General features: G+C 39.4%; 2 protein-coding genes across 2 annotated transcripts; both read left to right on the forward strand.

Annotated features, from left to right (window-relative positions):
- Positions 1-614: 614 nt before the first annotated feature.
- On the forward strand, positions 615-22422 carry LOC307031520 (protocadherin gamma-A4-like). Its single transcript, XM_079668707.1, has 2 exons — positions 615-1144; positions 20019-22422. Exons 1-2 carry the CDS (start codon positions 773-775, stop codon positions 22065-22067), a joined length of 2421 nt encoding a protein of 806 aa, XP_079524833.1. The 5' UTR covers positions 615-772; the 3' UTR covers positions 22068-22422.
- On the forward strand, positions 14303-16812 carry LOC307031519 (protocadherin beta-15-like; the record flags this gene model as incomplete). Its single annotated transcript, XM_079668706.1, is given in 2 exon segments — positions 14303-14823; positions 14827-16812. Coding segments are annotated over 2 exon segments (2400 nt in total). The 5' UTR covers positions 14303-14409.
- Positions 22423-23003: the final 581 nt, after the last annotated feature.

Below are 23003 nucleotides of genomic sequence, written 5' to 3' on the forward strand. Positions count from 1 at the left end.
CTGTAACAACGCTCAGATAACTGGATGGCCTACCTGCCTGTCAGCATTCCATCTCGTGCACAAACTTATCTCGTGCCCTCATTGGTCATGTGCGTGTTCGTGTGTGTTGGAGGAGGGGCTCTGTAAGGAAGTCTGAAGGAAGGGGCCGATTTTTTTCGGTTGTATACTTTCAAATTCTAGCTTACTCGAGCTGGTTTCTCCATTCTTACCTACCCTACCTTTAATTGAATGAGTGGTTTATGTTTAACAATAGTGTTCAACATTTACATTTGTCATGCTTCTATTTGTTTACTTGTTTTTATTTCTAGGTTTTTGTCTATAATCAAATACACAATGCAATCAAATAATAAAACTGTGATATTTAATAAGCATCTTTTTTTATTATTTTAACTTTGAGAATCGATTACGTTGTGTGTTTTATGTTTTACATATGGCACACAGTTCGTATTGAAGTTAGGGAAGATGATTTGGGTTTAGACCATAGACTGTATATATATAAAGGTTTAGACATGGGGAACAATACTCGCAGATGCAAAGAGTAAAAAGCGCCAGATGGTGCCGCTGTAGGCCAACACAAAAGGAGCAGAGACATCTCCACCCACTTTAACTGCATTACCATCGGATGAGATTTCTCAGAACAATTCCTTCATTCCCCGATTAGTTTGCATCGCATTTGCATGAGTAAAATGTTGGTTGCTGACTCTGTTTTGGAATTTTAATTTGTTTTTCCATGCTGTAATTTGTACAAACTGGGACGTGTTTTTTTCCGAGGATGGGAGACAAAGGATTCTCAGCGCTGCGGCCGATTTTCTGCTTTGCTTCCTTTATTGTAGCACTGCACTTCGTTAACGGAGACCTGAGTTATTCTATTCCAGAAGAGATGAAACGCCAGTCTATTGTTGGAAATATAGCCAAAGATCTTGGTCTTGATCTGAGGACCTTATCTTCCCGAAAGGCCCGTGTTGATTCTGAGGGGACTCGTAAGCGGTACTGTGATATTAATCTGAGTACTGGAGATTTGGTCACATCAGAGGGAATGGACCGAGAAAGCCTTTGTGGCAAGAAACCCTCGTGTGTTGTGAAAGTAGATCTGGTGTTAGAAAACCCCCTGGAGCTTCATCGTGTTAGTGTGCATATTCAGGATGTAAATGACAACTCGCCAACGTTCAAAAAACAATTGATTGAAATGGAAATAGGCGAGTCAGCCGGCAAGGGTAACCGCTTTTCTATCGAGAAAGCCCATGACGCAGATGTAGGTCAAAATGCTGTTCAGAGATACAGTTTACAAAAAAACGACAACTTTATTCTCGCTGTTGACAGTAATAAGGTTGAACTTGTGCTTGAGAATACACTTGATAGAGAAAAGCAAAATGAAATTAATTTGCTCCTCACAGCTTTAGATGGAGGCTCTCCTCAGAGATCAGGTACTGTAGTCATACACGTCACTGTGCTGGATGCTAATGATAACGCCCCAGTGTTTAGCCAGGCCATTTATAAAGCCAATCTGCCAGAAAACTCTCCTCCAGATACCATAGTGATTCATGTTAGTGCTACTGACGCAGATGAAGGTTTCAATGGAGATGTTAAGTATGATTTTGGCCACGGATCTAGTGACGATGTAAATGCATTTTCTATTGATCCTAAAACTGGCGAAATTAAAGTTAGTGGTGAGATTGACTTTGAAGAAACTAGTTCGTTTGAAATAAGCGTGGAAGCTAAGGACAGTTTAGGTCTAACCTCATACGCCACTGTTATAATATATGTTACAGATATGAATGATAATGCCCCAGTAATATACCTAAAATCTTTGACAAACCCCATACCTGAGAACGTGTCACCTGGTGCAGAGGTGGGCATCATTAACGTGCAGGATAGAGACTCTGAGAATAACGGACAGGTCCGCTGCTCTATTCAGCAAAACGTCCCTTTTAAGTTGGTTCCTTCTATTAAAAACTATTATTCTCTGGTGACCACAGGACAACTGGACCGTGAACTAGTGTCTGATTACAACATTACAATCACTGCCACTGACGAGGGCTCTCCCCCTCTGTCCTCCTCTAAAACTGTTCAGTTATCTGTAGCAGACATCAACGACAACCCACCTGTGTTTGAGGAGCAGTCCTACAGCGCATATGTGACTGAAAACAACAAACCTGGCTCTACTTTATGTGCCGTTATTGCTCGAGACCCCGACTGGAGACAAAACGGTACCGTGATTTATTCTCTGTTAACCGGTGAGGTGAACGGTTCCCCGGTGTCCTCCTATCTGTCTGTCAATGGAGACACGGGGGTGATCCACGCTGTGAGGACCTTTGATTATGAACAGTTCAGGAGTTTTAAAGTCCACGTGATGGCCAGAGACAACGGTTCTCCTCCGCTCAGCAGCAACGTGACAGTCAGTGTGTTCATATCGGATGTGAATGACAACTCTCCTCAGATACTGTACCCCTCCCCGGAGGGCAACTCCTTCATGATTGAGCTGGTCCCCAAAGCTGCACACGGAGGCTCTCTGGTGTCCAAAGTGATCGCGGTGGACGCGGACTCCGGACAGAACGCCTGGCTGTCCTATCATATAGTCAAATCCACTGATCCGGGACTTTTCACTATTGGTCTCCACAGCGGAGAGATCAGGACACAGCGGGACATTTCTGAGTCTGACAGCATGAAACAGAACCTTATTGTGTCAGTGAAAGATAACGGAGAGCCCTCTCTCTCTGCCACCTGTTCCATGTATTTACTTATCTCTGATAACTTGGCTGAGGTGCCAGAACTGAAGGATATTTCTTATGATGAGAAGAACTCCAAACTGACCTCTTATCTGATCATCGCGCTGGTGTCTGTGTCCACCTTTTTCCTCACCTTCATCATCATCATCCTGGGTGTGAGGTTTTGTCGCAGGAGAAAGCCCAGACTCTTGTTTGATGGAGCAGTTGCCATCCCCAGCGCTTATCTCCCTCCTAATTACGCAGATGTTGATGGCACAGGAACTTTACGCAGCGCTTACAATTATGACGCCTACCTGACAACAGGTTCTAGAACCAGTGACTTTAACTTCGTGTCATCTTACAATGACAACACACTGCCTGCTGACCAGACTCTGAGGAAAAGCCCTTCAGACTTTGCTGAAGTGTTTGGAGATTGTGATTCTTCTCCTGAGGTAGGAAGTCGTGCCACTTAATGTTTGACCTATTTGCAACTTGATTATCCTGTCAATATACTGTTCAAAACTCTTTTTGTTTTGGTGTTTTTAAACAGCTTTTTTGTTCAATTTAATATGAATTGAAGTTTATTCAGTCATACTCCACAATTGACCTAATTCATACAATGCATCACTTGTTTACATTATTTATTCTGCCGTAGTATACAGACATGTCTAATTTATTCGTAATTTGAGTAGATTCAACTATTAATTTAAACAGACTTTATTCATTTTTCCCCCCAAAATTATTTCTGTCTAAATAGCTCTTGTGTTCTTTGTTGAGCTGGAGATTATTGTTTTTATTCTCCGTCCTTGGGGCTGAACCTCACTTCTTCTCGTGTTTAATCAGAAACAGCCTACTCCTGTCAATTATCATATTGTTTTTAACCATTTGAGATTTCAATTGTGCAGCTCTTACAATTATGAAGCCTATACCTGACAACAGGTTCCTGAGCAAGTGACTTTAAGTTCCTGTAATCTTACAATGACAACACACTGCTTCTCCATCCAATATTTAGCGTTGATTGTATTCTTCAGGTAGCCTTGTATTTACCTATATCACCCTGCGCTGGATTCATGTGCCTTTGTATACGATGTGTTTTTAGCAAGAGCATATATTTATATACAGTGGAGGAAATAAGTATTTGATCCCTTGCCGATGTTGTAAGTTTGCCTACATACAAAGAAATGAACAGTCTATAATCGTAACGGTAGGTTTATTTTAACAGTGCGAGTATGAATATCAAAAAGAAAATCCAGAAATGTACATTATATAAAAGATACAAATTGATTTGCATTTAACTGTGGGAAATAAGTATTTGATTCCCTTGCAAAACATGTCTTAGTACTTGCTGGAGAAACCCTGGACAGCACAGAGGTCAGATGTTTCTTGTAGTTGGTCACCAGGTCTGTGCACAGGAAGGATTTTGGTCTACTCCTCTCTGAAGATCCTCTCCAAATCCTTCAGGGTTTGAGGCTGATGCTTGGCATCTCCAAGCGTTAGCTCCATCCACAGATTTTCTATGGGATTAAGGTCCGGTGAATGGCCAGGACAATCCATCACCTAAATGTGCTTTTTCTTTAACTATCCTGTGTTGCCTTGGCCGTATGTTCAGGGTCATTGTCCTGCTGGAAGACCCATATTCAGGGTCCTGGCTGAAGGAAGGATGCTATCGGCCAAGATTTGCACGGTTCATGGCCCCGTACATCCTCTCCTTGATGCAGGGAAGTCGTCCTGTCCCCTTAGCAGAGAAACACTCCCAAAGCATAATGTTTCCACCTCCATGCTTGACGGTGGGGATGGTGTTCTTGGGGTTATGGTTAGCATCTCTCTTCCTCCAAACACGGCGTGTCGAGTTGATGCTAAAGATCTCAATTTTGGTCTCATCCGACCACATCATCTTCTCTCAAGCCTTCTCTGAATCACTCAGATGTTCCTTTGCAAATTTCAGCTGTTTCGGCTGTTCATGTGCCTTCTTGATCAGGGGACCTTGTGGGTTGCAGCATGATTAGATCCATTATGGTGTAGTGTGTTACAAATAGTTTTCTTGGTGACTGTGGTCCCAGCTGCCTTGAAATCCTTAACAAGTTCCTCCCGTGTAGTTCTTGGCTGATACCTCACCTTTCTCATGGTCATCAATACCCCAGGGGGCGAGATCTTGTGTGGAGCCCCAGACCAAGGGCGATTGATTGTTGATTGATGCTCATTTTGTCTTTCATCTATTTCCAAATAATCACACCAACAGTTGTCTCCTTCTCAATAAGCTGCTGGTCTTGTAGCCAATTCCTGCCTTGTGCAGGTCTACAATCTTGTCCCTGACGTCCTTATACACATGGTCTTTAGTCTTGCCCATGGTGGAGAGGTTGTAAACTGACAGGTGTCTTTTATACAGGTAACAAGTTGATATTAGGAGTACTTTTTTAAAGGAAGAGGACTTATGTAACCGGTGTGTAGGAGCCAGAATCCTTGTTTGTTGCAAGTGGATCAAATACTTATTTCCCACAGTTAAATGCAAATCAATTTTGATCTTTTATATAATGTTTATTTCTGGATTTTCTTTTTGATATTCTTACTCTCACTGTTAAAATAAACCTACCATTATTATATATGTTAGGAGTATATATATATATATATATATATAGGTACATTTCAAGGTTAAATATTGTATTTTCATATGTCAATTCCTACATTTCTTTGTTTTATTAGGAGCTTCAACGCACTGATAGTCTGTGATTGCTATTGAGATAATAGTTTCATGTATATCCAAACACATATTTTTCAGTACAATTTTAACATATCTTGCCGCCAGGTGTCCTTTTTTCCTGCTTCTGAGTCCATTTTGACTTCATATATTGTACTGCATTCTATGCATTGTTTATCATTTGCTTTTATCCCCTGCCAACAGTAGTTCCTTTCCTCCCCTCAAGTTTAAATAGCAGTTTTCAAAGTATTGATTTATAATTTTTAGTACTCTTTTGAAACGTGTTAGAAAAATATCACTCGACACTGATTTGAGCTTCAATATCAGGATCCATGTATTTATTATTCCTTGCAAGAATGCAAGTAGTCATCACATACAGAGCATAATAACTAGATGTACTATATTATGGTACAGCTAGTTCCCGAACAATGTCCTTCACATGCTTATACTGTATACAAGAGAGGGAGTTACACAGTCACAAGATGCAGGAATACCGGTTCAAAGCAGTATACAATGTTTAGTTTAGATAATCTAAGGCCCACATAAGAAATGATCTTGCTTGTCATATGTCTATCTCCATAGAGGCTGAATCACCATGTTAATCGTTGTCACATAGCTATCATATGCCTAAAACAGTGTGTCCTCCTGACGCTCTTCTGGGTAATCAACGTCATACATGCAGTTACAGTTGGGCCTTTTATTATCATGTGCTACTCTGATATTGGAAGAGTACATTCAGAAATGTCCAGAAAAAACGAATGCTGACAAACCACTTGTATACTGAGCGAAAAATGTTATGACATTTCAAGTTGCTGTTGTACGTGTGATATTGTGTCAGCTTTTATCATTAAATTGTTGTTAATGATGATACGCTAAAACGTTTGTTAAAAAACATATTGATTTCTGAGCGTATACTGGGTGTCTATCAGGCATTGGCCAACTATCACCCATGCCTGCTGTAGTTTATTGTTGCGTGCAGGGGGGCCGTTTACCGGCAGGCAACTGCTTGGGGCCCTGGATCAGAAGGGGGGGGGGGGGGGGGGGGGGAGCAGTGGCAGTTGTGCTGGATGTGTTGGGGGCATGTCTCTTCTGCCTGGGGCCCCCAGTGTCTTGCAGCACCACTGGTTGTGTGTATTTTTTGTTAAACACAGAATAATGCATACGAGAAATGTATCTAATACGTGCTGGAATAAGATATACACACTTAATAGCATTATTGCTGTTGACACACGCGTTTGCCTTTGTCAGACATTTCATGTTTTGATACATCCAATTACTTGAAATGTAAGACAAAAGTAATACTTTGTTGTTTAGTGATCTGTCCATGGTATATGAGGAGATATGTTAAATAAGGAATCACTTTGGTTCTTCTCTTCATTCAGACGCTGTCCGTGGTGCTGAAGGGTGTTTTGTCTACCAATACCCAGTGGCGGATATTGATATGGGCGACATGGGCGGTTGCCCAGGGCGACATTTTGACAAGCGCAATTTAATATTGTGTATTGTTGTTGTTGTTGTTGTTGTTGTGGGTCGAAGGGGGCGCGGTCGCCCTTATCAGCAGGCAGCTGGGATGGAAGGTCTCACACTCAAAGAAGGGCGGGGGTGATCTCAGGTCGCCTCACTATGGGGGAGAGAGAGGGGGGCGGCAGGTAAACTATCTCTATCAAATGATCACTTTCAATGTTTATATAGTAGTACTGCAATTAGTCAAATTAATATCACGCGTGCCACCAACTTCATTCATACAATATAAATAGTTTTGCAGATATATTTTTTTCCTCGCCTGGTTTGTATGAAACAATAAATCATTATTTCAAAACTGACTACGGCAAATTGGTATAGTCTTGACCTGTAGTTGACAGTGTTGGGGGAAGGGTACGCTATGCATTTTTTCTCTGGTCGAAAATTAATATCTACGGTGATGGAGAAAAAAAGGCACAGGGCCAGTTTAGAAAGAAAAGGAAAGAAGAAGAAGATAAACGTTCAAAAGATAAACGTATATAGTATGCACCTTCAACATCTCATTTATTTCTGTTAAGCCCGAGAGACCCAGGTACCGGGGCCCTCCTGCAACATCTTGCAGGAAACAGTTTCTGAGGGCATGTTCATTTAATAAACTATGAATGTTTTATATCCATGTAACGGGAAGAAACTCATCTAACTAATCTTTTTTTTTTTTTTTTTTTTTTAAAAGCCCTACATTGCTAACGCTGAGCCTCTGAACTAGCAACGACCAAAAAATGCTAAAAGATGACTGCACCGAAATTCACTCAAAAAACCTTATTATTTATCTTTGCTGCACATCCAACCCATCGTTTCACATCGTGAGGTGACACAAAATTGAGGGGTACCCGTCATTATCACTCAATTATACGAACTCTTGGAGATAATAACAAGAACAGACATCAACACATATGGCGCTAGGTAGCTAAAAACGCTAACATGGCTCACATGTGCCGTAGTCTGGTCAAAAGTGGTCTTCAATGGCATTAAAACGATAAAAACGCGGCTGAAGTTAATCCATAGGTTAATCCAATGTGTCTGTGTCCCCTTTAAATTATTTCTGATAATTCATCTTCAGTTTAACTTGCCTTTTATCTTCCCACATGATTGCCCATCATGCTATATAAATCCTTTGAAATTACGTTGACTTAACTCTGTCCATGGTGTTGAAATCGGTTTGTTATTCACTTATTTTTTTAGGGCTAATTTACTTCTACATTATACATATTTTTTTTATTTTACTTTATGTAAACTTGGTTATATATTTCATTTTCTGAATGATATTTTATCTCAACATTTACTAGTATCAATGTATTTATTTGATTGAATTGTAGTTTCTTCTTTATAATTGGAACTGATACTTACTTCTTATTGATATTGGGACACTATGTTAGAGCACTAATACGTTGAAGGTTTTGCATTTGTTGTCCCTTATTCATCTTGAGTATATTGTTCATGTGTGGTGTTATTCAATGATGCTGGTTTTGCTGTTGAATGTGTTTTGTCTTAAATCAATCTGTTACATACATACTGACATAATTTATGTCAGTATGTGCACGCATTTATAAATCTCAAGATCTGCTTTATGAAGTACAGTTGTTGGGGTATATATCTTAAAGCATATTTATCATAGTGAATAAACCTTTCTCAATAATAGAGTACACAAAAGTGCACGGGAGAGACACAGAATAATTTATCTATTTAAATACAAAACATTTAAACCACGTTTTTTATAAAGCGACATGCAGAACACCTTTAAATGTTGTTCTTAACATTACATTTCTTGTTTCCTGCATTTCACTTCTCTAATGTAACATTTGAAATGGTAGCATTGCTCTACTGATTTTATTAAAATCTGTGCAGCCTGTCTGAAAATATCAAATTTCGGAGTTAAATCAGCTTTTATTTTTAGACAATGTAGATTAAAGCACATAAAACTTCTTTGTTTTTGGGAGAAATATGTCTAGTGATTTGGTCTCCTGTAAGTTGCCCATCAATTCTGAAGTATACAGTCATGTGTCCATTAGATCTGCATTCATTACCATCCAGCGGTAATAGTGATTATTAAAGCTTTTGGCCATGTTGGAGGCACACATTGCTTCAATTTATAGTATTTTAAAGTCAAATGACCCTTCAGTAGGTTTAATTGTAATGATATTACTGCTGAAATAATTACTTTACCTGTTTTCAATCAGAACAATTTAAATAGTGGGTGACCAAAACTATACAAGAAGCTATTTAACAACATTGTCTTAACTTTAAATGATCCATTTTAACCCATTAAGGTGGAAATGGGAAATAATTGGATAAAAGGAGGGAAAACTGACCAGTTTCATGTTTGAGTTTAGGCATATCAAAGCATTAAGGCAATAATGTTAAAATGATACGTAAAAGTAAACATATATAAAAAAGCGGTGCACCTGTTAGTGATTGTTTAATGTCTATAATTTGTCAAGCCAATAATTATGTGTGATTCATCCGCACTCTGTGCAATTGTTTTAAATGTCTAGGGGGCAAAGTAAACATATCTTGTATCGTTTGTTAGTCCCAAGGGCTAAGCAACTATAGTTAATGTTTATTTATTTTTAAAATATTTATCGTCATTGTTGTTGTCATTTCTAACGTGGTTCTCTTAGTATCTATGTAAACACGACCAAATCCTACCTCACCATGTTGTACCCAGAGAAGTACTCATGGTGTCAGTGTGTACTAGTAAACGAGAGGACACAGTCATTCTCCACCCTTCGGTCTCAGCACATGTAAAGCCTGGTTATGCTATTGTACCGTGGTTTACAAAAACACTTCGTGATATGAACGCAGTGTGAAGAGTGTGTATATTGGAGGAAATCGCAGCTGTATTCTTGATTGATTTGGGACAAACTTGGAAGCAGTTCTTACTTGCAGTAACAACGGGATGCAGCAGATTTGCGCTGCTCTACGGCGTTGCTTTTATTTTTCTCGGCCTCCACCCCGGCTATGGAGACGTGAGCTACTCTATCCCGGAGGAGATGAAACATGGATCTGTAATTGGAAATATCGCTAAAGATCTTGGACTTGATTTGGGCAGATTGTCTGCTCGCGCGGCCCGTATTGATACCGAAGATAATGTCGTAAAGTTCTGCGGTGTAAATCTCAACACCGGAGATTTGATCCTACAGGAAAGTTGTTAATTGAAATTATAGATATTAATGACAACGCCCCTGTAATATAAGCTGCCAAATGATTGATTTGTAGTTAATCATGATTACAACACTTTGAATTCAACACAATACATGCACTGCTGTGACCAACAGACCAGGTCACCACTTTATTTGAAGGGGCACAAACATGATGAAGTCATGACAAAATAATGCTTAGTTAATCATGATTACAACTCTTGGAATTGCTGTGAGTGGTCAGTTGTTTGGACTGTCACTTTAACTGCAGATCTATATGAAGAAGACATGAACATCATTAATAACTCAGAAGTCATGATGATTGAGATACCTTAGTTGATGCTTCGTGTCATCTTACAATGACAACACACTGCCTGCTGACCAGACTCTGAGGAAAAGCGCTTCAGACTTTGCTGAAGTGTTTGGAGATTGTGATTCTTCTCCTGAGGTAGGGCCATGTATCATTACATCATAGTCGTGTTCATCATCCTGAAAAAAGTTCTATATATACTCACCACTTCTATTCCACGGTTGTGAGTAAGACTTATTTAGAGTATTCTTTTGAAAAAACATATGATGTCTAAACGACTTAGGTTGACATTATGTGGTCAATTCTTAGGAATGTATCTTCTGTTTAACTTGCCTTCTATCTCCCCACATAATGTCCCTTTAAAGCAGGGGTCTCCAACTCAAGGCCCGGGGGCCAAATCCGGCCCGTGACTTCATTTTATGTGGCCCTGCAAGAGCTTGCAAAGAATATAATACATTTATGATATGGTTACATGCCACTTTACAGAAGCAGGTTGCCCATAAACTACATGTCCCACAATGCATCTCGTTTTGTGACATGCGCACTGAAGAGACTTGCAATTATTTGCCCTGGACTTCTGCTTTCAGACGTACTTAATTACTAAGTTATCATCCTATCCGATAATAATCCAATTTAGAGGCAATAATGTAATATCATACATTATTTTATATATATATATATATATATATATATATATATATATATATATAATATATTTATATAGTTACAACCGGCCCTTTGAGTGTAACCTTTTGCGAATGTGGCCCGGGATGAAATTGAGTTTGACACACCTGCTTTATAGTTTATGCTCTAATCCTTAGACATTACGTTAACTCTGTCCATGGTGCTGAAATCGGTTTGACATAAACTCATATTTTTTGTGCTAATTTACAAATATGTCGGGTATTTTCTTTGAATTATTGTAGGGACTTCTTTATAATACACATTGGAGCTGATTAGTTATTATCGATATTGCGACCCTGTAGAGCAGGGGTGCCCAACCAGTCGATCGCGATCGACCGGATTCCCAGTCGATCGCGAGATGTGTCTAAAAATAGAACAACAATATTCTGTTTTATCGTTAATGTCCAATAACATAATCTTCCTGTGCCAGAATAATGCACTTGAACGCATCAAAGCTTTTTGATTGGCCGGCGTGACCCCATGTGTCGGGGCGTGGCTGGTGGGCAGTGGGAACAAGTGTGCTGACGTTGTTCGTGGCAACAGGAGCTAAATTCCGCACACACATAATACCACAATTATGGCAGAAGCAAAAAAGCCCAAAATATATAATTTTCACTCCGAGTGGGAGGATGATTATTTGTATCTATATATCTGTAATAATCTTTATATATTCCAATTCAAAGTCCATCTGTCTCATCTGCAATGCGAGCGTGGCGTTATCGAAGAAGGGTAATTTAGGAGCGGCATTTCAAAACAGTGCAAAAATGCTACGATTCGGAATTCCCTTCTAATTCTGCCCTACGCTCCCAAAAGGTGAGGGACCTGAAAGGACAGCTAAATGCACAGCAGTTCATTTTCACCAGGCCCAAGAACAAGAGCAAGGCTGCTACCATAGCATCTTGTCGTGTCAGTCACGTTCTTGCGAAACACATGAAGTCTTTCAAAGACGGCGAAGTTGTGAAAGAAGCATTCCTGGAGGCTGCCGACTCGCTTTTTGGGGACAGTCAAAATAACAGTAGCATTTCAACAGGTTTTTGATATAATAAAAACTCAAGTTAGATACCGTTATTAATCAGCTGTAAGTATTAGTTTGTTTGAACTTATTCATTATAATTATTGTACAAAATGGTATAATAATGCAAACCTTAAGATCTGTTCTGTTTAAATTGATTATAGTCTATTATCAATTCAGGTTAAGACACTAGTGTTGCTTGCATCCTATTTTAAAGGCATTTCTTTTTATACTCTAATAAAATGCAACAAAAAAAGGGTTTGATTAAATTAACTTTGCCTTTTTTATTGCACTTTGGCAGCAGATTCCTGTGTAGCTTCAGGTCTGAGTTGTCGTAGTAGTAAGCCTAATTTATACTTTTGTAGCAACACTATTTTTATATAATGGCAAAGAAAGGGTTCAGAGTCTTTTCTTTTTTCCCTGTGTCATATGTGGCAGCACTGTTCAATGTTTCTTGAAAACATTACCCACTGTAGTATGTGACGTGTGAATAAACTCCAACTCTGTATCAACAACACTGTTGTGTCACTTCAGTTAAATACTTGTATGTGTGTAGATTAGAAAGAGGCAAGATAAAGGATCTGCAGTATTTTATGAAGTATTAATCGTACAAAGGTCAGTTTTATACAAGTAGAAGTGTGTATTTACCTGGTAGTAGGCTGTCAGTAATGGCTATGCCTCTCTATTTGGACTGGTAGATCTCGGCAGACTGGCAACTTTAAAAGTAGCTCTCGGTTCAAAAAAGATTGCGCACCCCTGCTGTAGAGCATTAATAAGTTAAAGGTTTTGCATATGCTGTCCTTTCTGCTTGAGTAATTACAAAGCTTTTGTTTTGATAACTTGTGGTCTCAATCTGAGGTGCTTTGAATACATTATGTTTCCCAATAATACATTTATAAATCAAACTATTTGCTTTATGCTGGTCAAAGGTATCTGGCTGATATTGTTATAGCAATTTAACCTATAATTAGCTACACACAAGTCCGCAAGATAGGGACAAAGAATCCTCTCTAAATTTAAAGGCATACAATTGCAACCATGTTTTTTTATATATCACCTAGCAGAAGTAGTTTTTGATTTTCATTTCAGAAGTTAATGTCTTAATTTATGTATTTAAATTATCTAATGTAACACTTAAAATAGTAGCATTGTCATGCTGATCTTTTTGAATGTTGACAATCAGCCTGTCGGATAGTACTGTACGTCACATTGAAGAGTTAAATCAGTGAACATATGCCACATATATAAAGCTTTATTGCAAACGATTTATGTTCTTTCATTGGTGTTTACATCATTAACAACACTAACAAAAAGGTGCTTTTTATTTGTATATGGTGTGGATTCAATCATACGTACACATACTTTATTTTTGGAGGAAATATGTCTTGTGTTTTGTCTCCAAGTGGTCCAAAAAACCTTCAGTAAAGAGTAATTATTCCGTTTTATCTGTAGTCATTACCAAGCATTAATATAGAGTGAATAACCTTTTGGTCTAATGGTTGGAGGCACACATTGCTTATAGTCTTTTAAAATAAAATGATCTTTAGGTTTAAACTAATTGATAATAATGCTGACATAATTTGTTTACATACGTTTGCAATCAGAACCATTAAAGAGTGTGTGAACAGAAATAGTTTACAAGAAGATATTTAAAAACATTTCCTTAACTTTAAATAATCCCATTAACCCATTTAGTTGGAAATGGAAAGGACATGCATCAAGGGAGGGAAAACTGACCAGTTTCATGTGTGAGTTACGGACATACAATGTAGTGATATAGCTTTTAAGGCATGTTAACATGTTGTGCACAAGTAAACATATATAACTGTTTCCCATTTTAGTGATTATTATTCATCGTTAAATTGACAAGCCAAAGATTATTTGAAGAATCTGATTGTTTTGGCTAACATTAGAATAGTTTTATTTTTAAACCGACTTATTTGTTGCTTTTCCTTTATATGGCTATAGGGGGCAAAGTATACAACGTTGGTCCCAAAGGGAAAAGCTGCTATTGCTTTGTGCGATATTTTGTAAAGGTGTGTCATTATTGTTATTACTGTTGTCATTTTTAACATGGTTATCTAACGTATCTATATTTCTACCTCACCATGTCATATCCAGATAAGTACTCATGGTGTCAGTGTGTACCAGTAAACGAGAGGGCACAGTCATTCTCCACCCTTCCGTCTCAACAAATGTAAAGCCTGGTTGTGCCATTTCACAGTAGTTGACAAAAATGATCGTGATAAGACCGCAGTGACAATATTTACTATATTGGACAACATCTCAGCTGTTTCTTTGATCATTTTGGGAATACTTGGCAGTAGTTGCAGTTTTACTTAAAAATGGGATGCAGCAGATTTGCGCACCTCTACGGCCTTGCTTTTATTTTTCTTAGCCTCCACCTCGTCTATGGAGACGTGAGCTACTCTATCCCGGAGGAGATGAAACGTGGATCTGTAATTGGAAATATCGCTAAAGATCTTGGACTGGGACTGGGAAAATTGTCTGCTCGCAAGGCCCGCATTGATACCGAGGATAAAGTGCAGTACTGCGGTGTTAATCTCAACACTGGAGATTTAATTGTACAAGAAAGGATCGACAGAGAAGCGCTTTGTGCAAAAAAGGCATCGTGTGTTTTAAAACAGGAACTCGTGCTTGAAAATCCGCTAGAACTGCACCGCATTAGTATTCGCATTCAAGATATTAATGATAATTCACCGCAATTTAAAGAGGAGTCACTTACATTTGAAATCCGTTAATCAGCGCACAAGGGTGAACATTTTCTTTTGGATGAAGCGAAAGATGGAGACATTGGAGAAAATGGTGTTCAGGGCTACACACTGCAGGAGAACGACAATTTCAAACTAAACGTAAAGACAAAGGGTGGACGAAAATATGGTGAATTAGTTTTAGACAAAGAGTTGGACAGAGAGGACAGAAAAGAGATTACGTTATTGCTTACCGCGTTTGATGGAGGCTCTCCTCAGAAATCAGGTACCGTTGTCATACACGTCACTGTGCTGGATGCTAATGATAATGTACCAGTGTTTAGTCAGGCCGTCTATCGAACCAGTCTGCCTGAAAACTCTCTTCTGGATACATTGGTGATCAGAGTGAGCGCAACTGATGCAGACGAAGGTGTAAATAGTAAAATTACATATGGATTCGATCATGATTCAGATGAAAACCAGGTGTTTTATCTCAACCCACAAACAGGAGAAGTTAAAGTGGCAGGATATATTGATTATGAAAAAGAATCGGCATATGAAATGCAAATAAGCGCAAGAGATGGTCTTGGGCTGGCGTCATATGCATCGTTAATGATTGAAATTGAAGATATGAATGACAACGCCCCGGTTATATATTTAAAATCCCTGACTAACCCCATACCTGAGAACTTGTCACCTGGTGCAGAGCTGGGCATATTTAACGTGCAGGATAGAGACTCTGAGAATAACAGACAGGTCCGCTGCTCCATTCAGCAAAACGTCCCTTTTAAGTTGGTTCCTTCTATTAAAAACTATTATTCTCTGGTGACCACAGGACAACTGGACCGTGAACTAGTGTCTGATTACAACATTACAATCACTGCCACTGACGAGGGCTCTCCCCCTCTGTCCTCCTCTAAAACTGTTCAGTTATCTGTAGCAGACATCAACGACAACCCACCTGTGTTTGAGGAGCAGTCCTACAGCGCATATGTGACTGAAAACAACAAACCTGGCTCCACTTTATGTTCCGTTACTGCTCGAGACCCCGACTGGAGACAAAACGGTACCGTGATTTATTCTCTGTTACCCGGTGAGGTGAACGGTGCCCCGGTGTCCTCCTATCTGTCTGTTAATGGAGACACGGGGGTGATCCACGCTGTGAGGTTGTTTGATTATGAACAGTTCAGGAGTTTTAAAGTGCACGTGATGGCCAGGGACAACGGTTCTCCTCCGCTCAGCAGCAACGTGACCGTCAGTGTGTTCATATTGGATGTGAATGACAACTCTCCTCAGATACTGTACCCCGCCCCGGAGGGCAACTCCTTCATGACCGAGCTGGTCCCCAAAGCTGCACACGGAGGCTCTCTGGTGTCCAAAGTGATCGCGGTGGACGCGGACTCCGGACAGAACGCCTGGCTGTCCTATCATATAGTTAAATCCACTGATCCGGGACTTTTCACTATTGGTCTCCACAGCGGAGAGATCAGGACACAGCGGGACATTTCTGAGTCCGACGTCATGAAACAGAACCTTATTGTGTCAGTGAAAGATAACGGACAGCCCTCTCTCTCTGCCACCTGCTTCATGTATTTACTTATCTCTGATAACTTGGCTGAGGTGCCAGAACTGAAGGATATTTCTTATGATGAGAAGAACTCCAAACTGACCTCTTATCTGATCATCGCGCTGGTGTCAGTGTCCACCTTTTTCCTCACCTTCATCATCATCATCCTGGGTGTGAGGTTTTGTCGCAGGAAAAAGCCCAGACTGTTGTTTGATGGAGCAGTCGCCATCCCCAGCGCTTATCTCCCTCCTAATTACGCAGATGTTGACGGCACAGGAACTTTACGCAGCGCTTACAATTATGACGCCTACCTGACAACAGGTTCCAGAACCAGTGACTTTAAGTTCGTGTCATCTTACAATGACAACACACTGCCTGCTGACCAGACTCTGAGGAAAAGCCCTTCAGACTTTGCTGAAGTGTTTGGAGACTGTGATTCTTCTCCTGAGGTAGGAATTATCGTCACTTAATGTTGACCCCTATTTGCTTCATGTGAACGAAGCTGTTCAGATACATTTTTGCTGTTCTTTTTCTTTAAACGACCTTTCAAGACAATGTAAGGTCGATCACATGAATGACACTTTACAAGTAACTAGGAGCTTTACTTGATGCACTCAAAGGGCTTTATGATACATCAATATTTGTCAGCATAGTTTCTACCATAGTAAGCAGGTGGTTCAAATGATTTGGTTATTTGACAATAGGCTTTTTTGAATCACATTTATTATTATTGAAACCGGTCTTTCTGTCAAAACTACTCCTGTGTTTCAACACTTGTTTTTTTAGTCGGCCTTCAACCTGTCTCTCTCTTTGGTGCTGAAAAATGAAGTCGGTGATTTTATTCATGACGAACCTCTCTGTTGCTATTGTGGATTTTCAGGAGTAGCCCACCCCTTTAATCCGTTTTTATTTGTTTTTAAACATCTAAAGGACACATTACTTAGACGTTAGTTTTCCAGATGCCCGTGTTCTATTTTATTCTTAAAATCAGGGATTTGAGTTATAGTTTTGCTGCTCTTAAAAACACACAAGTAAAACAAGGACATGAGCACATCAATATGTAGCCGTGATCGAAGTGGCTCGTTTGTAAATTAATCTCATAATTAATTCCATTTATTGTAATGTGCCTTATTTTCAGTGCAGTAATATTTTCATCACTTTTCAATTTTAAATCTCATTGTGAAATGTAAAGACAAAAATATGTGGGTAACACTTTATGGTAAGGGTACATGAATCATCATGAATTCATGCATGATTTAATGCAGGAACAATACCTTAATTAATGCATCAACTAAGGTATCTCAATCATCATGACTTCTGAGTTATTAATGATGTTCATGTCTTCTTCATGTGCAGGTAAAGTGACAGGCCAAATAACTGATCACTCACAGCAATTCCAAGAGTTGTAATGATTAACTAAGCATTATTGTGTCATTACTTCGTCATGTTTGTGCTCCTTCAAATAAAGTGGTGACCTATCCCGTCGTTTCCCTGTTAAATAATATGATTAATGGCCTATGTGAAATCACAGTTATTAACCATTTGGTGTTCTTGCATCAATCGTCTTTGTGATCCCTCAAACAAAGTCAGCCCTTATGTCTATTTACTGTAGGCATCATGTATTTGGCAATATTACAAATGCAAATTAGATCATTTTGGACTTAATTTATATTATCAATTATTTAGTCAGGACTTTTTTGTATGTATCTACTTATTTTAAAGCTCACAAACCATCTAAGATAACTCATTCATACTATTAACAAAGTTTGATATATAATCCAAAGCCAACAAGATCACATTTTCACATATCATGTCACATAAGAAAGCAATAACATTTTTCGGCAAAGACACAAGATGGCAGTTGAATTATTTGTGATTTTAACTTGACCACAACAGATAAAATGCACTGAAATTACTTGCGTATAGATCATCAGGGATTTATCTTTCAGAAAAAAACTCCTGACTCATATGTAATGATAATAGATGTGAGGCACGAACAGGGGCTATCTTGAAACGTCCATCTTCTTCATATCTTAAGTCAGTGAGCTCTTGGTGGTTCAATCAGGGAAACATGTACTTCAGTAAATGACGAGAGGTCCTTTCTTATGCCTGTTTCCAAGCCAGCAAGTCCATTCTATAACTGCAAGATGTTCTTCCAAAGGTTTCTCAGTTCGGTTTCCCCTAAGCAGCCAAATTATTGATTTGTAATTAATCATGATTACAACACTTTGAATTCAACACAATACATGCACTGCTGTGACCAACAGAACAGGTCACCGTTTTATTTAAAGGGCCACAAATATGAAGTAATGACACAATAATGCTTAGTTAATCATGATTACAACTCTTGGAATTGCTGTGACTGGTCAGTTTGTTGGCCTGTCACTTTAACTGCAGATCTATATGAAGAAGACATGAATATCATTTATAACTCAGAAGTCATGATGATTGAGATACCTTAGTTGATGCATTAATTAAGGTATTGTTCTTGCATTAAGTCATGCATGAGATACTATTAATCCTTGTACATTACTGATAGTTCATGAAGTACTACATGATTGAATTCATGCTTTTTCATGCATTAAGTCATGCATGAATTCATGATGATTCATTTACCCTTGCCATAAAGTGTTACCAATATGTGTTACACTAGTGCAACATAAAAGGCAAGCTGTGTCTGTTGCTCTGTTATTTTTCATTGGCGTTCATATGCATCTCATGTCATTTAATTAGATTGTATTTATGGGATCAAGTGGTCTAGAAGGCTTGAGGCAGATTGTAACATTTTTGACGACATCGTTTATTGATCTTAATTTCAGAGAGAGAAATGAGAGACATTTTTTCTCATCAAACGTTTGAGTATTAAGCGTGCAACAATAAAGATCATGATCTGTGGTCAGACATTGTGCTTAGAGTTGTCTTACTTGTATTACTATGAAGAGCTATGTGTGGATTACTACATGAGCAGAAATACTATTGTTTGAACATCTTAAAACACAGAGACCAATAATTTTATCGACATTTTAAGTTATATTAATATATTTAACAAGTTATTTGAATACGTTTTTATTCAAGTAAATGTCCAGGCGACATATATGCAGCGGTTCTCTAAAGCTGTTATTTTCTATGTTGGCTCACGGTGGCACTATAGACCAGCTAAGGATACAAGCGTTGATCCTGCCTTTTTTAACACCCATAGTTTGCTTCGACTGGTCACTGTATATCTTTCAGCACTGACGACATATGCTTGTAGGGCACATATTATCAACTTGATATCGACTTGTCTTCATTTGTGTAGTACTGCCTGAGGATGAGGAATAGACGGAGCGTTTTTCAAAGCTACGGCTTTGTGTTTTTCTTTGTTGCGGTGCAATGCGCACACGGAGACCTGAGCTATTATGTACAGGAGGAGGTCAAGCGCGGCTCTGCTATTGGAAATATTGCCAAGGATCTCGGACTGGAGGTGGGAAGACTGTCTGCTCGAAAAGCTCGTGTCGATATGGAACAAAACGACCGACATTATTGCGGAATTAACCTTCGTAGTGGAGATTTAATCGTTGAGGAAAGGATCGACAGAGAGGAGCATTGTGGAGAAAAGCCTTCGTGTGTTCTTAAATTTGACTTGCTGTTAGAGAGTCCTTTGGAGTTACACCGGTTGTCCCTGCAGGTGCAAGATATAAACGACAATTCACCAATTTTCCCGAAGGACATTATAAAACTGGAAATACATGAGTCCGCTGACAAAGGAGCTAAGTATCGCATAAATGCAGCTCACGATGCAGACATAGGAAAGAACTCAGTTGAAAGCTACATTTTGCAGCAAAACCCTCACTTTGTGTTCAATATTCAGACCACAAATGCTGGAAGAAAATATGGTGAGTTGGTTTTAGATAAAGAGCTGGACCGAGAGGAGCAGCAGGAAATGAAATTATTGCTCACAGCTTTGGATGGCGGCTCTCCTCAGAGATCCGGGACTGTAGTCATACACGTCATTGTACTTGATGCTAATGATAACTCCCCAGTTTTCACTGAGTCTGTATATACGGCCTCGTTAGCAGAAAACTCACCTATGAAAACCCCAGTTATCACTGTATGTGCATCAGACGCAGACGAAGGGGTGAACGGAGAGGTTAGGTATGAATTTAGCCGACTCTCTGATAAATCACAAAAGTTATTTTTACTAGATGAGAAAACTGGAGACATCACGGTGACAGGTGAAATTGATTATGAAGAGGGATCTAAATATGAAGTTTTTGTTGAGGCCAAAGATGGTTATGGTCTCTCTTCCGAAGCAAAGGTGATAATTGAAATATCTGATGTAAATGACAACGCCCCGGTGATATATTTAAAATCCCTGACTAACCCCATACCTGAGAATGTGTCACCTGGTGCAGAGGTGGGCATAATTAACGTGCAGGATAGAGACTCTGAGACCAACAGACAGGTCCGCTGCTCCATTCAGCAAAACGTCCCTTTTAAGTTGGTTCCTTCTATTAAAAACTATTATTCTCTGGTGACCACAGGACAACTGGACCGTGAACTAGTGTCTGATTACAACATTACAATCACTGCCACTGACGAGGGCTCTCCCCCTCTTTCCTCCTCTAAAACTGTTCAGTTATCTGTAGCAGACATCAACGACAACCCACCTGTATTTGAGGAGCAGTCCTACAGCGCATATGTGACTGAAAACAACAAACCTGGCTCCACTTTATGTTCCGTTACTGCTCGAGACCCCGACTGGAGACAAAACGGTACCGTGATTTATTCTCTGTTACCCGGTGAGGTGAACGGTGCCCCGGTGTCCTCCTATCTGTCTGTTAACGGAGACACGGGGGTGATCCACGCTGTGAGGTTGTTTGATTATGAACAGTTCAGGAGTTTTAAAGTCCACGTGATGGCCAGGGACAACGGTTCTCCTCCGCTCAGCAGCAACGTGACCGTCAGTGTGTTCATATCGGATGTGAATGACAACTCTCCTCAGATACTGTACCCCGCCCCGGAGGGCAACTCCTTCATGACCGAGCTGGTCCCCAAAGCTGCACACGGAGGCTCTCTGGTGTCCAAAGTGATCGCGGTGGACGCGGACTCCGGACAGAACGCCTGGCTGTCCTATCATATAGTTAAATCCACTGATCCGGGACTTTTCACTATTGGTCTCCACAGCGGAGAGATCAGGACACAGCGGGACATTTCTGAGTCTGACAGCATGAAACAGAACCTTATTGTGTCAGTGAAAGATAACGGACAGCCCTCTCTCTCTGCCACCTGCTCCATGTATTTACTTATCTCTGATAACTTGGCTGAGGTGCCAGAACTGAAGGATATTTCTTATGATGAGAAGAACTCCAAACTGACCTCTTATCTGATCATCGCGCTGGTGTCCGTGTCCACCTTTTTTCTCACCTTTATCATCATCATTCTGGGTGTGAGGTTTTGTCGCAGGAGAAAGCCCAGACTGTTGTTTGATGGAGCAGTTGCCATCCCCAGCGCTTATCTCCCTCCTAATTACGCAGATGTTGACGGAACAGGAACTTTACGCAGCGCTTACAATTATGACGCCTACCTGACAACAGGTTCCAGAACCAGTGACTTTAAGTTCGTGTCATCTTACAATGACAACACACTGCCTGCTGACCAGACTCTGAGGAAAAGCCCTTCAGACTTTGCTGAAGTGTTTGGAGATTGTGATTCTTCTCCTGAGGTAGGGCCATGTATCATATAATCTTGGTCGTGTTCATCATCCTGAAAAATGTGTATTTACCCACCATGTATTTGTTTCAAAGTTATATTCTAAGGTTGTGAGTAAATGTACATATTTATAGTATTCTTTAACAAAACATATGATGCCCTGTTATCATTATGGTAATTTCTGAGGAATTTATCTTCAGTTGAACTTCCTTTTCATCTTCCCACATGATTGCCCATCATGCTATTGCAATTGTTTGAAATTAAGATATTTTATCTCAACATATGCTATTATCATTGTATTTATTAGTTGTTCTTATTTGATTGAATCGTAGTTTCTTCTTTATAATTGGAGCTGATTACTTCTGATTGATATTGGGACACTGTGTAAGAGCACGTTGAAGGCTTTGCATATGTTGTCCCTTATTCTGCTTGAGTATATTGTTCATTTTTGGTGTTTTTCAATAATGCTGGTTTTGTATCCTGACCTAATTTGGTAGATCATTTTAAAGGCTTTTGTATCCTTTCGTATTAATGTTTTTTTTTTTATAGATATTGCAAAATGAAAACCTAATTACAAAACTGTTGTTTCATTGACTTGCACTCTCAAACTTAGGTGATTTGAATACATTTTGATCTTCTAGAATACATTTATAAATCTCAAGATCTGCTTTATGAGGTACAGTTTTTGGGGTATATATCTTAAGGCATATTTATGATAGCAAATAAACTTTTCTCGCCAGTAATAATAGAGTAAACAAAAGTGCGTGAGAGAGGGACAAAGAATGATTTTACTCTATTTAAATACAAAACATTTAAACCACGTTTTTTATAAAGCGACATGCAGAACACCTTTAAATGTTGTTCTTAACATTACATTTCCTGTTTCCTGCATTTCACTTCTCTAATGTAACATTTGAAATGGTAGCATTGCTCTACTGATTTTATTAAAAGCTCTGCAGCCTGTCTGAAA

Source organism: Notothenia rossii, assembly GCF_949606895.1.
Source record: "Notothenia rossii genome assembly, chromosome: 3".
NCBI classification, from domain to species: domain Eukaryota; kingdom Metazoa; phylum Chordata; class Actinopteri; order Perciformes; family Nototheniidae; genus Notothenia; species Notothenia rossii.